This window comes from Pristis pectinata, chromosome 8, assembly GCF_009764475.1.
Source record: "Pristis pectinata isolate sPriPec2 chromosome 8, sPriPec2.1.pri, whole genome shotgun sequence".
Taxonomy (NCBI): Eukaryota; Metazoa; Chordata; class Chondrichthyes; order Rhinopristiformes; family Pristidae; genus Pristis; species Pristis pectinata.
In genome coordinates, this window is record NC_067412.1 from 90792271 (window position 1) to 90807814 (window position 15544).

Here is a 15544-nt window from a genome sequence, read left to right on the forward strand (position 1 = left end):
ACTCAATTTGTTGTTACAAAACAAGTTTGACATCCTTTTGTTACTTGTTTTCTTCACTGCTTGGAAACATTGCATCAAGAGTATTACCAACCTATTAGTCCAAAAATCCCAATACCATTTTATTGCAGTTGCACAAAATACCTAGTACTATTTCCTCTATCAAATCTTACAATATTAAATTTTCGGCTACATTTCCTGCTATTGCTGAGTTTCAATCTTATTTGGATAATACATAATAATCATTAATTGCCACCATTCACATTTACCCATCCTGTAACATTCTTGTGTAACTACCTTATTGTTCCATTAGCTGTGGAGTTCTAATGAAAGAGGACTTAATTTTTCGTATTGGTTTTTATAGGTGGCACTATCCTTCTGAATTTGTGCCAATTCAGAGTTTCAACATACTGCAGGCAAATTTCTAGTTGAGATTGTATATTAATATATAATGGTTAGAAGTATTTACATGTGTCATGATATTTTTGTGCATGATGCAAAGGAATTTAATCTAAAACTCATTTGTTAAATACAATCAGCTCCTTTGTGTACAGGTCAAGAAGGTTGCAAAATTTGTTCTGGTCCTCTGTGCATACCAGCACACATTCATGAGAGCCAACAGTTATATGCAAATAATATGCAATGCATAGTTTGAAGTCCCATTCACAGAAGTTGCTTATGCATTTGAGGGCTGTGAAAGACACAGGCTACTCACATTGAATCAGGTCTTAACAATACAACTGAGGACTGCGCGGCATCACTTAAAGGGGCAAGTCTTGCTATTGAATTCCAGACACCAATCTTCTCTCAGATAAATACTGCTTTAAGAAATTGTTTTACTGTTCGACATCCACTGCTATCCCACTGTCACTCAGGCCTATCTTGCACCCCCATATAATTTAAAAAAAACACCATCCCAACATCAGATATCAGATCATGTCCCTGACCTGCCCCAATTATTTCCACCACCCCGACTGCAGGTCCACACCATCCTTCAATTTTTATACCCCCAAACTTTTCTCTTAGTCACCTCCCCCACACTACCATTCTTTCAACACTTGCAATGGTGCAGGTAGCTGAGGAAAACTGTTGTGAATGTTAAACTGTGAAAGACCTGTCTATCATGCGTTACTCCTGAGTCATGTGCATGATAACAGTTGCTACAAGGGAGCCTACACACAAAACTTGGTGCAGGTTCTCCCCATACAGCAGTTTAACACACATTTTATGATACTAAAGAATTTCTTAGCCCGTAGCTTTTTAAAAGAGAATACACCAAATTCATCCAGTGAGACTTAGAGAGAAGATTATACACTGTCAGAAAGTCAAAGAATTATGTGACTGAATAAAGAATCAATTCAACAACTAAAGCAGGAGACTGATAATAAATGGGAAATGTTATGTCTAGGATAGGAAGATGGCAGCAGAATGCAATGAGTGATGTTCCACGGTGATATTTTCTGTTCACAATTATTTGCAATCAATACAGAACAGGTTCTCCAGCATTAAATCAACAGGGAAAAAAAGTTGTTTGTGCAGGTAGTGAATAGAAAGATTTATTACTATATTTATGATTTTTGGACTGGTAGTTCAGAAAGGCTTAGATATATGAATTCTAATTATTGATGTAGATATGGAAGAAGCAATAATAAATGCATTTTAATCAAGACCCTATTTTGCAAAATAGTGGTGAATTGTAAGATTGGACATATTCCTCCACTCTTTGCTAATGTATTGAAGGAAACAAATCCATAATGAAGAAGTATTAGTTTGTATTGCCCCAAAATGATAAAGCTGTGTCACAACTAAACAGACACTTTGAATTGCTGCCATTAAAGAGATGATCACTAGATAAGGGGAGACAGTGATGCAAAATTGTAACATTTGATAATCCAAACTGCGGAGTTACATCTGCTTTCATGTAATTAAATATTCCAAAGGTGTCTCACAGGAGTATTATTAGTAAAATGTGAGACTGAGATTTGTAAAATTAATTATTAATAGTTTATAAAAAGAACTATTCAAAAGGGGGTAATCAGTGGTGTTTCATTACAATGATACAAGGACAGATGGCCAAAAGCTTGTTCTGTGAGATACAAGTCTTGGGGGAGGTAAAGGAGATTGACAGACAGAAAGAACAGATGGATAGATTTAGTGAGGGTTCCAGAGTTTAGGGCCTGGGTGGCTAAATATACAGCTGCCAATGATGAAGCAATTAAAATTATGGATTCTAAAGAGAAAATGAAAAGAGAGAATATTGCAAATTGCCTTTGAGAAGGTTGTGGTGAACCATCTTCTTGAATTGCAGCAGTCAATCTGGTGAAGTCCACATTGCCAAATAGCTTTGAGTATTTAAACCCAGTGGTGATAAAAAAATGTTGTATTTCCAAATGCTGCAGATCCTAGAAATCTGAAACAGAAACAGGAAAAAGAGGAAACACCAAGCAGGTCAGGCAGCATCTGAGGAGATAGGAAGACAGTTAAGATTAAGATAAGATTTCTTTATTAGTCACATGTACATCGAAACACACAGTGAAATGCATCTTTTGCGTAGAGTGTTCTGGGGGCAGCCCACAAGTGTCACCACGCTTCCGGCACCAACATAGCATGCCCACAACTTCCTAACCTGTACATCTTTGGAATGTGGGAGGAAACCGGAGCACCTGGAGGAAACCCACGCAGACATGGGGAGAACGTACAAACTCCTTACAGGCAGTGGCCAGAATTGAACCCGGGTCGCTGGCACTGTAAAATGTTACGCTAACCGCTATACTACCGACCAATGACCATTCATCAGAACTGGTAAAGGTTAGAAACAAAATTAGGTTTTGAATTGCAAAGCATGAAGGTGAGCAGCAGAAAGAACAAAAAGCAGGGCCTGTGATAGGATGGAGTCCAGGAGGAATGGGATAACACAAGTGATGTGTGAATAAAGCTCATTCTAGGAAAAGCATCTAACCTTCTGATCAGGCACATTATACAACCTTCCAGATTCAATTAATTTTTCTATTTCTGGTAATCAGCAATTCTAACCATCAGTTTTTTCCTCCCTTCTGGTAATATCAGATATAATTCATCACTTCCTGTGCACATCTTCCTCAGACATACCTTTTTGTTATTCAGTAGTCTTTATCATCTTCAATCAGCTGGCACCACCACCAAGTACCACTTAATCTCTCCGTCTCAACCACATTTTCTTCCATCCCCTCTTCTTCTCCAGTATAAAACCTGCTTTATTTTTAACTTTTCCTGGTTTTCAAGAAAGGTCATCAATCTTAAGTGTTAACTCTTCTCTCTCCACTGAGACTGCCTGACCTGTTCATGTATTTCCAAATCACAGCGATGTGTGATTTGGAAATGATGTTTCTACGTTCTTGTCCTTTTGGGATAATAATGGGCTTAGGACATACTTTCAAAGAAGCCTGACCAATTTGATACCGTGTTTTTTTGTGCACTACAGCAACAGTGCCCTGTTGGTAGAGGGAGAAGGTGGTGGATTGAATGTCAATCAAGTGTGCTTGTTTGGCTTGGAGAGGCCTCTTGAGAATTGTTGGAGCTGAACTCACTCAGGCAAGTGAAGAATATTCCTTCAACCTTTTGGACTACGCCATGTAGAGAGAGGAAATGTTTTGGGAAGTCAGGAACAAGAGTAATTCATCAAAGCATATCCAGTTTCTAACCAGCTCATGAAGCTAGTTTATATAGCTAAAAATAAACTGCTGGAGGAACTCAGTGGGTTGAGCAGCATTATTGTGGGGTGGGGGAATTTGTATGGCTAATCTAGTTAAGTTTCTAGACAATGGTGAACACTCAAGATGTTGATTGTCTGAAAAAATTGGAAGTAGTAGTGTTGAATGATAAATGGATGTAGTTAAACTCTCCTGTCGGGGATTATCATTGCTCGATATGTGACACGGATGTTTTTGCCACTTACTAGCCCATGCCTTAAATGTCATCCAGATCTTGCTGCACACAAGCACCGACTGCTTCCTTATCTGAATATCTGCAAAATGAATTGGAACATTGTGCAAAGTATCATGTGAACATTCCCCCTTCGTCCATAAGATAGAGCAAAGCTTGTTGATGAAACAACCAAATAAGGTTTGAGAAACAAAGGACTGCAGATGTTGGAATCTAGATGAAAAACACTTATGATGCTGGAGGAACTCAGCAGGACAGGCAGCATCTATGGAGAAAAGCAGATGGTCAATGTTTTGGGTCAGGACCCTTCTTCAGGACTGAAGATAGGAAAATGGGAAGCCCAATATATAGGAGGGAAAAGCAGAGCAGTGATAGGTGGACAAAAGAGGGGAGGTGGGGTGGGCACAAGGTGGTGATAGGTGGATGCAGGTAAGAGATAGAAAAGAAGTTGGACATCTTACCTGCATCTACCTGTCACCACCTTGTGCCCACCCCACCTCCCCTCTTTTGTTCACCTATCACCGCTCCGCTTTTCCCTCCTATATACCAGGCTTCCCCTTTTCCTATCTTCAGTCCTGAAGAAGGGTCCTGACCTGAAATGTTGACTGCCTGCTTATCTCCATGGCTCCTGCCTGGCCTGCTGAGTTCCTCCAGCATCATGTTTTTCAACCAAATAGGGTTGTAAGACACTGTTCCAAGGAATTGCTGCATGGGATGTGTTGATGGATTTCCAGTAAATATAATCATCTTTTGTGCTAGGTTTGATTCTAGCAAGTGGAAATTTCTCTATTTGATTTCCACTGACTTTCATTTTACCAAGGCTTCTGGATACCACACTTGGCCTAATGCAGCTTTCATATCAAATGCTGTTATATCACCTCTGGAATTTTCCTCATTTGTCTCTGTTTGTTCCCATGACGTCAAAACCAAGTGGTCCAACAGAAACCAAACTGAGTATTAGTGAGCAGTTTATTGAAGAGACCCACTTGATTACAGCTCCAATGAGATCATCCTTCACTTACCGATGATAGATAGTTAGCTGATGTGCCAGTTTTGTTGGGCTGGGTTTTGTTTGCTCTGCTATTTTGTGGAGGCAAATCTATAAATAGGGAGTGGCAAGGCCAGAGAGGACTTGAAAAAATGCCAGAGAACTTTGAGATGATGCTTTACTGGGATCCAATGTAGATTTGCAAACACAGGGTGACAGCCAAACAGAGCTTTGTGTGAGATAGGACACCACAAGAATTTTTGATTTTTTTTTAAAAAGTAAGCCAGCTAGGAGACAGCAATCAGATCTAGAAGTAAAAACACTATTGATGAAGCATTTAGCACCTAAAGAGTAGAAATGGAGCATCTAAATTAAGCTGAATGACTGTGGAGGAGCTTTTCTTAAGAATGTTTTCTCTTAACAGGGCAACACTAAAAGGTCTTTTCCCTTCCTTTGTCTTAAAGGATAAAAAGATACAATTGAATGGAGTTGGAGATCGTCATTAGAAGGATTATTGGTTGAAGGATTTGAATGTCCTAAACTTGTATTCCAGAGATAAGACTAAGGAGAGTTACGATGGAGGTTTTAATGAAACATCAATAATCTTAGAGCAAGTTTTCCCAATTTGAATAAAGAGCAGTAGACATAATAGTGTGAAATTCAAAAGCCTTTAATACATTTCATTTTATGTAACACATAAGTAACCTCAGGATAGTGGGCATGAAACAGTTCCAAAGAAAATTTGGGATCAATCATAGCAGTGCCCAAGAAGAGCAGGGTGAGCTGCCTCAATGACTATCGCCTGGCATCACTCACAACTACTGTGATGAAGTGCTTTGAGAGGTTGGTCATGGTTAGAATTAACTCCTGCATGAGCAAGGACCTGCACCCACTGCAACGTGCCTACCATCACAACAGGTCTACAGCGGACACAATCTCACAGACTTTCCACTCTGCTTTGGAGCACCTAGACAACAGCAAAACATATGTTAGACTACTGTTTATCGATTACAGCTCAGCATTCAACACCATCATCCCCTCAATACTAATCAACAAGCTTCAAAATCTGGACCTCTGTACCTCCCTCTGCAACTGGATCCTCGATTTTCTTTTTGAGAGACCACAGTCAGTGCGGATCGGCAGTAACATCTCCTCCTCACTGACAATCAACACAGGCGCACCTCAAAGATGCGTGCTTAGCCCACTGCTCTACTCTCTCTACACTCATGACTGTGTGGCTAGGCACAGCTCAAATGCCATCTATAAATTCGGCAATGACACCATTGTTGTTGGCAGAATCTCAGATGGCGATGTGGAGGTGTACAGGAGTGAGATAGATCAGCTTGTGTGGCAACAACAACCTCACACTCAACATCAACAAGACCAAGGAATTGATTGTGGACTTCAGGAAGGGGAGGTCGGGAGAACACACATCAGTATTCATTGAGGGGTCAGCAGTGGAAAGGGTGAGCAGCTTCAAGTTCCTGGGCGTCAACATCTCAGAGGATCTGTCCTGGGCCCCACACATTGATGCAATCATGAAGAAGGCATACCAGTGGCGCTACTTCTTTAGGAGTTTGAGGAGATTTGGTATGTCACCAAAGACTCTTGCAAATTTCTACAGAGGTACAGTGGAGAGCATTCAACTGGTTGCATCACCACCTGGTATGGAGGCTCCAATGTGCAGGATCGCAAGAGACTGCAGAGGGTTGTAGACTCAGCCAGCTCCATCACGGGCACAACCCATCCCGCCATTGAGGACATCTTCAAGAGGCAGTGCCTCAAGGAGACAGCATCCATCATTAAGGACCCTCACCATCTGGGACATGCCCTCTTCATGTTACTACCATTGGGGAGGAGGTACAGGAGCCTGAAGACCCACACTTAACATTTCAGGAACAGCTTCTTCCCCTTTGCCATCAGATTTATGAACAGTTCATGAAGCCATGAGCACTACCTTATTATTCCTCTTTTGCACTATTTCTTTATTTTTGTAACATGGTAATTTTTATGTCTTGCACTGTACTGCTGCCACAAAACCACAAATTTCACAACATATGTCAGTGATAATAAACCTGATTGATTCATTTAAGATCTTCAAGTGGAGCTAGGCTATTATCTATTGAGGCTAGCCGCAGCTGAAGATTGCTTTTTTTTCAGTATAGGATACCAATCCTCGGATTAGATAGTTTATACTTGGAGTAAGCACACTGCAGATTCACTGGAAAAAGTATCAGGGATCAAAGGGTTAAACTATTAAGGACCACTTACATAAACTTTGTATTCCTAAAATAAAAATAGAAAATGCTGGAAATACTCAGCAGGTCAGAGACCCTTCATTGACTCTGTTACTCATCTCACAGATGTGGCCTGACCTGCTGAGTATTTCCAGCATTTTCTGTTTTTGTTTTAGATTTCCAGAAACTGCAGTTTTTTCTTATTTTCATTTGTTTGTATTCCCTTGAGTTTACAAGGTTGATGGAAATTCAATCAACGTGTTGGAAAAACATTAACCAAGGTTTCATATTTGCATATTAAAATCAAAAAATGGGTCACATACAAAACAATAAAACTTCCTCAATAGCCAAAATCAAATATCCATTTTCATCGACTACATTCGGTGCTCCTGGTGTGGTCTGCTCTACATTGTCGAGGCCAAACACAGACTAGGTGACCGTTTCGCAGAACATCTGCGCTCTGTCCATAACCGTGAACTGCATCTCCCCATTCCCACTCACTTCAGCTACCCCTCCTACACTATCACAGACATGTCAGTCCTTGGCCTCCTCCACTGCCAGGAGAATTCCAAGCACAAACTGGAGAAACAGCACCTCATTTTCCATCTTGGAACCTTGCAGCCTAACAGCATGAATATTGAATTCTCCCACTTTAAGTAATCCCCTCAAACCACCCCCACCCCCACCACCGCCCAACTATGCCTCTTCTTTTCTTTCCTTTCCTAGCCTCTCTCTCATTTTTCTACTCCCTTTTTTCCTCTACTTTGACCCATCTCCCAGTGGATCTGCTCTCCCCTCCTCCTGCCTATCACTATCTCTTACCTGCATCTACCTATCACAACCTTGTGCCCACACCACCTCCCCTCTTTTGTCCACCTATCATTGCTCTGCTTTTCCCTCCCATATATTGGGCTTCCCCTTTTCCTATCTTCAGTCCTGAAGAAGGGTCCTGACCCGAAACAATGAATGCCTGCTTTTCTCCACGGATGCTGCCTGTCCTGCTTTCCTCCAGCATCATAGTGTTTTTCATCTAGATTCCAGCATCTGCAGTCCTCTGTTTCTCATCCCATTTTCCTATTCCCTTTCCTTTTTTACCCAACATCTGTCTTTTTTTTGCCATCGCCTTATCTCTTCTTGAAGTCTATTCCACTCTCTTTATATTCCTGTCATCTTTTCTATTTCTTTCTTCTATGTCTCCATCTTCTCCTTCCTGCCATTTTGGGTTGCAATCATTTTTTTGGAAAAATTATTACTTCATTGCATAATATATTCATGAAAAGTTTTTTCTTATGATGAATAGCAGGTGGAGAAATATTGGTACGGCTAGAAAAGCTGGACAGAAGGCTTCTGTAATATAAAGCTGCTGGGTGTGGCAGGTCAAAAATCAACCATTTCAGTGATAAATTTTGCCTGTACTTCAGACTTGGAATTTTTGATCAGTTTGAAGATGCAGAAATTAGAATGAAAAGCAGCAGATGTATCATGGCCAGACTAAAACTCAAAAATGTAATGGATCTGGTACATCTCTTTGGTCATTATTGAGTTGGCCTTTTTTGTTGGTCTTGGCAGCAACACATCTTATCAATCCTCTGAGTGACATAATTTTTTTTTGGTTGAGGTAAAGGCCAACTATAAAGACTCCCTCCTTGGGCCCTGATAGGATAGCATAAGTTAAACCAGCCAATGAACCAGAACCCTCCCTAACTGGTATGGCTCAGAAAGATACTTAGTGTTGCACTTATGCAACAAACCCAAAGAGCTATTCAACCATATGAAACATAAGCAGGAACAGGATTAAGCCACTCAGCCTCTTGAGCCTGCCTGATCCAACATTCCTCAAATTCATTCTCCTGCCCTATCCCCATTATCCTTCATTCCCTTACAGATCTGAAATATCTTTATCTCAGTCTTGCAATATACACAAGAACTCCGCCCCACAGCTCTCTGTGGCAAGTAGTTACAAAGCCTCATAACCCTCAGAGAATAAATTCTTTTTCATCTGTCTTAAATGGCAACCCCCCTCCCCTCCCCATAAACTTACTCTGAGACTAGGCCCTCTGGTCCCGGAATCTTCTGTGGGAGAAAATATCCTCTCGGTAGTTACACTGTCTATCCCTCAGAATCCTAGATGTTTTCAATAAGATCATCTCTCATTCTTTTAAACTCCAATTAGTAGAGTTCTAACCTGTTTAATCTTTCCTCCCAGGAGACTCCCTCCCTGCAGGGGATCATCCCAGTGAACCTTCTGTGAACTGCCTCTTATGAAATAATATTCTCTCTTAAATAGGGGGGCCAAAACTGTTCAGAGTCCCCTAAATGCAGCCTCAATTGCAGGAAGACTTCAGTACTTTTATTGAATGCTTGATTTCTCCAAGTTAATATGCATTATAAACAGTTGAGGTCTCAGCACTGAACACTGTGGAACCCCAATGGTCACAAGATACCAATATGAAAATAACCCCCTTTACTCACTGTTTCCTGCTTATTAACCAATCCATGCCCATATGTTACCTCCAATACCATGGGTTCTTATCTTGTGACTTAATCTTTTGTGAGGCACCTTGTCAAATGCCTTCTGAAAATGCAAATACTAGTTTCCGTGGAGAGTGGGCAAAGAAGTGGCAGATGGAATACAGCGTAGGGAAGTGTGGGGTTATGCACTTTAGTAGGAAGAATAAAGGTGTAGACTATTTTCTAAATGAGGAGAGAATTCAGAAATCAGAGTTGCAAAGGGTTAATGCACAAAGAGTGTTTGATGGCTCTGAGCCTGTACTTGATGGAGTTCAGAAGGATGACGGGGGGGAGGTGGGATCTCATTGAAACCTACTGGATAATGAAAGACCTGGATAGAGTGGATATGGAGGGGATGTTTCTATTAGTAGGAGAGTCTAGGATCCGAGGGCACAGCCGCAGAATAAAGGGACACCCCTTTAAAATTATGAGGAAGAAATTCTTAATCTGTGAAATTCATTGCCACAGAGGGCTGTGGAGGCCAAGTCACTGGGTATATTTAAGGCAGAGATTGACAGGTTCTTGATTGTTAAGGGAGCTAAGGGTTACAGGGAGCAGGCAGGAGAAAGGGGTTTGAGAAAAAAAAATCAGCCATGATTGAATGGAGGAACAGACTGATCGGCCTAAATCTGCTCCTAATATCTTATGGTTTATCCCTTCAACAAGGTTTCCTCAAATAACTCTCAAACATTTGCCAGATACAATTACTCCTGTACAAAGCTATGCTGATTCTGCTTAATTAGATTGTGACTTTTCCAAATATGCTGCCATTACTTTCTTAATAATTGATCCTAATATTTTTCCAGTAATAGATTTTGGGCATATTAACCTCCAGTTACTCATATTTTTCCTTCCTCTTTTTTTAAATTAGGAATACCACATTGGCAGTATTCCTATCCTACGGTACAATTTCTAGAAATACAAGGATTTTTGGAAAATTACAATAAATGCATTCACCATCTCAGTAACCACCTTGCGATTCTAAGGTCCAGGCCATCTGGTCAGGTCACATATCAGCCTTTAACCTCATTCGTTTACCTAACACTAATTACTTAACTTCTCACTGGCATTATTCAGTTCAAAGAGTCCCTGACTTGTTTAATAGTTTGGTTCTGGAAGCCATTCCATAACATGAATTTTATGCTAATCAGATTTACTGGAACTATATGAAAATGTACTATTTTGTTCTATATTTTAATGGCAGTAGGTTCCTCTCCTATCTTATTTTTATGCACTCCATGAATACACTATAGTCTGCAATTAAATGAAAACAAAATCATATATTAAATAGACTCTGCAGAAATAAAATTTAAACATTCAAGTAGCAAAATCTTCAATTAGGAAGTTACATTGACCTCATATACATTAATCAAGCATGTTCACACAACACTTCCTGTCATATTTGGCCATGGTTGCAATATCAAAAGTTGAAATTGCTTCAAATTGCCCAATAGCTGCATAGATGGCAACTGCAAGACTGCAATACACAAAAAAGCCACAGGATCCACCCACAATGACCCAAGTAGTTCCCACTTACATAAACGAATCTATCAAAGTTTGCAAAAAAAACATTTTTTTTCTTTAACATAAAGGCAAATTGACTTAGAGTGTTATGTAGCCCATGGAGCATTAATGGGATGAGTGTTGTATCCGTTATCATATAAAATGATGTTAAATACCTGTGACTCCTCTGTCATTTCCCTGTTCCCTGTAACAATTTCCCCCAACCTCATTTATCACTTGGAAATCCCCCTTCACATTCTTAGCAAATGCCTTGTTCTAAATAACATATTTAGGATAAGATATTACACTAATCACTCCTCTCAAGGTTGTGCAAATCATGGTGATCATGGTGCCCTAGCTATAACTTGTCTTCAAAACAAAACCATTCAGAGAGATAATCAAGCCATTGTCACTTTTGCTTGGGGAAGCTTGTCTGGCTGCTACAACACTAGAAGGCGTCCTAAGGTATCCTAAGGACGGTATATAAATGCAAGTGTTGTTTCAACCCCTCAGTGTTTACGATGCAAGGGTGCAGGCCTTGACCACTTCCAGCACAGCTTCAATACAGAACCTCCGCATGCCGACTGCTGGGAACAGCTTGCCTGTTTCACATAAACTAATTGTACCACATGAATGTACCTGAAAAAAGTAAGTATTGAACTTTGATTGCTTCTTTATCACTTTATGTTAACTTTATGCCGAATTCCGGCTTTCACACAGGGGACGCTGACCAGCGCACACTGGTGACGTCCCTACTACATTCAAATAGGAGGCGGTTGATCCGCTGTCCGCCAATGAGAAATGTCCAACCATCTTCCCCTTTCGCCACCTTGACGGCCAATGGAAACCGCGTGTTCTGCATAAATTAGCCAATGGATGCATCCATCCCAGTCCACAGCCGACGGGTTTTATAATCTTGATTCGGATTGGCACAGTTGGGATTGCGAGAATTTGACGAAGGCGAATGGAGAGAAAGCAGCCGTCCGCGGGGAGCCAATGGGGAGGCTTCCTGGGCGGCGCCAAGCGGGGAGCCAATGGGAGAGAGGCGGGAGTCGGACACCGCCAAGATCGGTTGAGGATGAAAACAGTCGCGGGCGGTCGTGAGCGGCTTCATTTTGACTGGTGCGCCGCTGCGGCTGGGAGCCGAGCGGGAACGGGAGGTGGGGTGGGGGGGGAAGAGGAAGGCCGGCCGGCCACTTCATGCCAGCCGCCAGCAATACAAACACACGGAGATCCGGACACCCCCAGCTCCCTTCTCTGTACCAGCACCACCGAGAACTGACAAACAGGCTGCCCCCGCCCCACCATAATGACAGTGTAATTGGGCCGAGTTGTTTTTAAATTCACTCCCCTGATGTGTGTGTGGAGCCGCGGCGGTTAACTTCATTCCCCTCACCCCCTTCCCCGCCGTCTTACTCTACTTGTTAATTGCTCTTCTATTTATTTTTTTAATTTATTTCTTTTTTTTTAATTCCCACCCATCGTTCCCCCCCGGAAAAAAAACATTGAACATACGCCGCCCGTGGAGCCGACAGATTTATGTATGAGAAGGTATCATCGCTTTACCTCGCTGTTAAAGCAATTGTGATCGGCTTAATCTAGGCTTGGACTAACCATTTCTAAGTTTCCGATCTAGTTTTACCTTCAGGATCCGTGGAAAAGAGGAGTGACAATGACTGGAGTCTTTTTTGTCTGTTGTATTTCCTTTCAGTCATGAATTATGGTGTGGGGAGGGGGGTGTTCTGGGTCCAGAATTGTGTCTTATTTCAAGAAGCTCCCTGGCCTTTTGCAGTCTCCAATTGTTCAGTGTCGGTGTTGGATCCCATCTGCTGATCTGTACAGTTGGACTGGGTTGTTTACAGTAGGAGAGCCCCTGGCTTCAGGCCTAGGCTGCAGATTTGAGACTTGGTTGGGAGATCCATTGCTTGGCCGGAGGGATCCCCCGGTGACTGGGGGAGGGGGTGGGGGGGGGGGTGCTTGCTGTTGCAAACAATTATTTGAATGCTTGAATTTAGATCTGCTTTTTAACTTTGAAATGCCTCCAAGTGCAATGCTACAGTAGGTATGAACGGCATCTGCGGGCGGGGACTGAGGTGGGAAGGGGGGTACTAGTGAAGGAAAAGAAGGGAAAAAAACAATTGCAGGTTATTTTTTCTAAAACTTTTCAAAAATCGTTCGAACTTTATTGGAAACATGCAGCTTTTTAAAAAAATTAAATAACTTCTATTGCAATGAATATATTGAAGATAGAAGCTCTCAAAAGAGGTTGAGGTTTACCTCGAGCATGCCTGCAAAGTAAAAAGTGTAATATTTAAAGCTTTTTATTCTTTACTCGATTAGAACGCGATGGATGTAATGTGTGGAAATCCCCTCACCTTTAGCAGGAAAGAACCGTGCGTTTATTAAATGTGACAGTATTTGCATTTCATATTCATGTAATTGGTGGGTAGGCCATGAGGCCTGGCAGGCCTTATTGCTGAGTGGTCTGCTGGAAGCCAGTTTTTAGTATTTTGTCTTAATGTATTCCCGAGTCTTTTTATTAATTTTATTTTGATCAATGTTATTTCTTTCACAACCGGAAGATTTAAGTACAGGATATAGACTAATGGGAACTTCAGATCGGTTGGTTACGTTTTGCAGTTTACCCAATTGCTTCTGGAGTACTAGGCCCCAGTAATCTTTTGCATTAAATTCCAAAATAAGTTTTTCTTAGTACAATGTGTCAAGTTTAAGTTTCCCAGTGACTGGTGTTAGTGCTTATAATATTAACTAAACGCTAGCAATCTATAGGTGAGGAAAATTACAGTTTTTTGGGGTGCACTTTATGCATGATAAACCAAATAAGCAAGTTTAATCTTTGAAATGTTGAGATGAATGAGAACATAATAACTGCCTTTCTGATCCATTATAGAACCTGTATGTACAAGAACTTCACTTCAAAATGTAGTTAATTCTATCAATATATTTAGGTGCTGTTTAGGTGGAATCGTGCTTGTTATAGCTTTGGCAACAGAAGTATCCAAAATTCAGCAATAAAAGAATCATCAGTATGGCCAAAGATGTAAGTATTATTTCTGCTGCATATGTAGCTTGATTTGTAGACTTCTTTAAAATCAGCAGATACTTTGATTTTGGTCTGAAGATATCTTTGACATTTACTCATGGAGTAGAAGTCTTAACTGCATTTTTTGTAGAGCCTCTGGTGCAAGTCCCCACAACTTTGTGTCCAAGTACTTTTGAAGTGACGTGACGTTTATGGGCAAATATGATGGCCAAGGTGTATAAATAGTTGATTAAATGAATTACCAGTTAATGTTTGAAAAATAAAGTAAACTGCAGATGCTAGAATTTTGAAATTAAAACCAAAAATACTGAGGATACTTGAATATCAATGTTTTGTCAGGATGATGTTCCCACATTTGCATCCTTGGCATCTGACTTGGGTTTTTGTACTGTTCTATTAAAATATGTTGCAACTTTTATTTCTCTTTATTCTTTCCTTCTGTATTCCCAGCTTTTTAAAAATTCTAGTTTGATGTGGCCCAATCAGTACTTCCTGCTCTCTTACAAACATTGTAGCTGTATTGTGTGCTTCATGATTTTTCATCTTTTCTTTTTGCTTATTCTTTTGTGATTTGGGCATCATGGACAGGCCAGCATTTTATTACCTGTTCATAGTTGCCCCTGAACTGAGTATCTTACTAGGCCATTTGAGAACATTTAAGAGTCTGCTGCATTGGTAGATCTGGCATTATGTACAAGCCAAATTGGGTAAGGACAGCAGAATTCATCCCCAAAAGATAGAAGTGAACCAGATGGGTTTTAGACAATCCAGTTATTTTTGTGGTTATCAGTACTAATTATTAACTGAATTTATAATTCCACAAGCTCCCATGTTGGGATTTGAACTCGGGCCTCTGGATTACCAGCCCAGTAATCTAACCACTGCGCCACCCTTTAAGAAAACATAGTGGGGACTGAGTTCCATGTTGTTGCACAGTAAACTATTTCCTTCATTATTGTTATAAATCTCAATACTTCAGTGGTTTAGTGTACTAAATTTCAATGGGAAATAGTTTAATTTATTACCATTCTATGTAGAGAAGCTGTGTGATATTCTTCAAAGAAGGAAATACCTGCCATTTTATTATCCAGTAGCTGTTTGTGGACAAATTAAGTAAGTAAATTTCTGACCCCCTCCATCTTGAATACCCAGTTCTTGACCAATGAATTGGAATCTGAGTTGGATATACTGCCACACACAAGTGAGAGAGATGAGTACCTGGAAGTTTTGGTTCATACCTCAGGGCAGTGCAGCTTCAGAACTGAGTTGATGTGGATAAAACTGACAAATGAACAGCCAGACTGCAAGAGTCCAGAGGGTTAA

At 40.8% G+C, this 15544-nt stretch overlaps 1 protein-coding gene across 1 annotated transcript in view; it reads left to right on the top strand.

Annotated features, from left to right (window-relative positions):
* The first annotated feature begins 12229 nt into the window (after positions 1 to 12229).
* Positions 12230 to 15544, top strand: part of LOC127573569 (transcription factor Dp-1-like) — a 48812-nt gene continuing 45497 nt past the window's right edge. The window contains 2 exon segments of the mRNA XM_052021922.1: positions 12230 to 12708; positions 14127 to 14218. Coding sequence (XP_051877882.1) covers positions 14207 to 14218 — 12 coding nt within the window. The 5' untranslated portion in view covers positions 12230 to 12708; positions 14127 to 14206.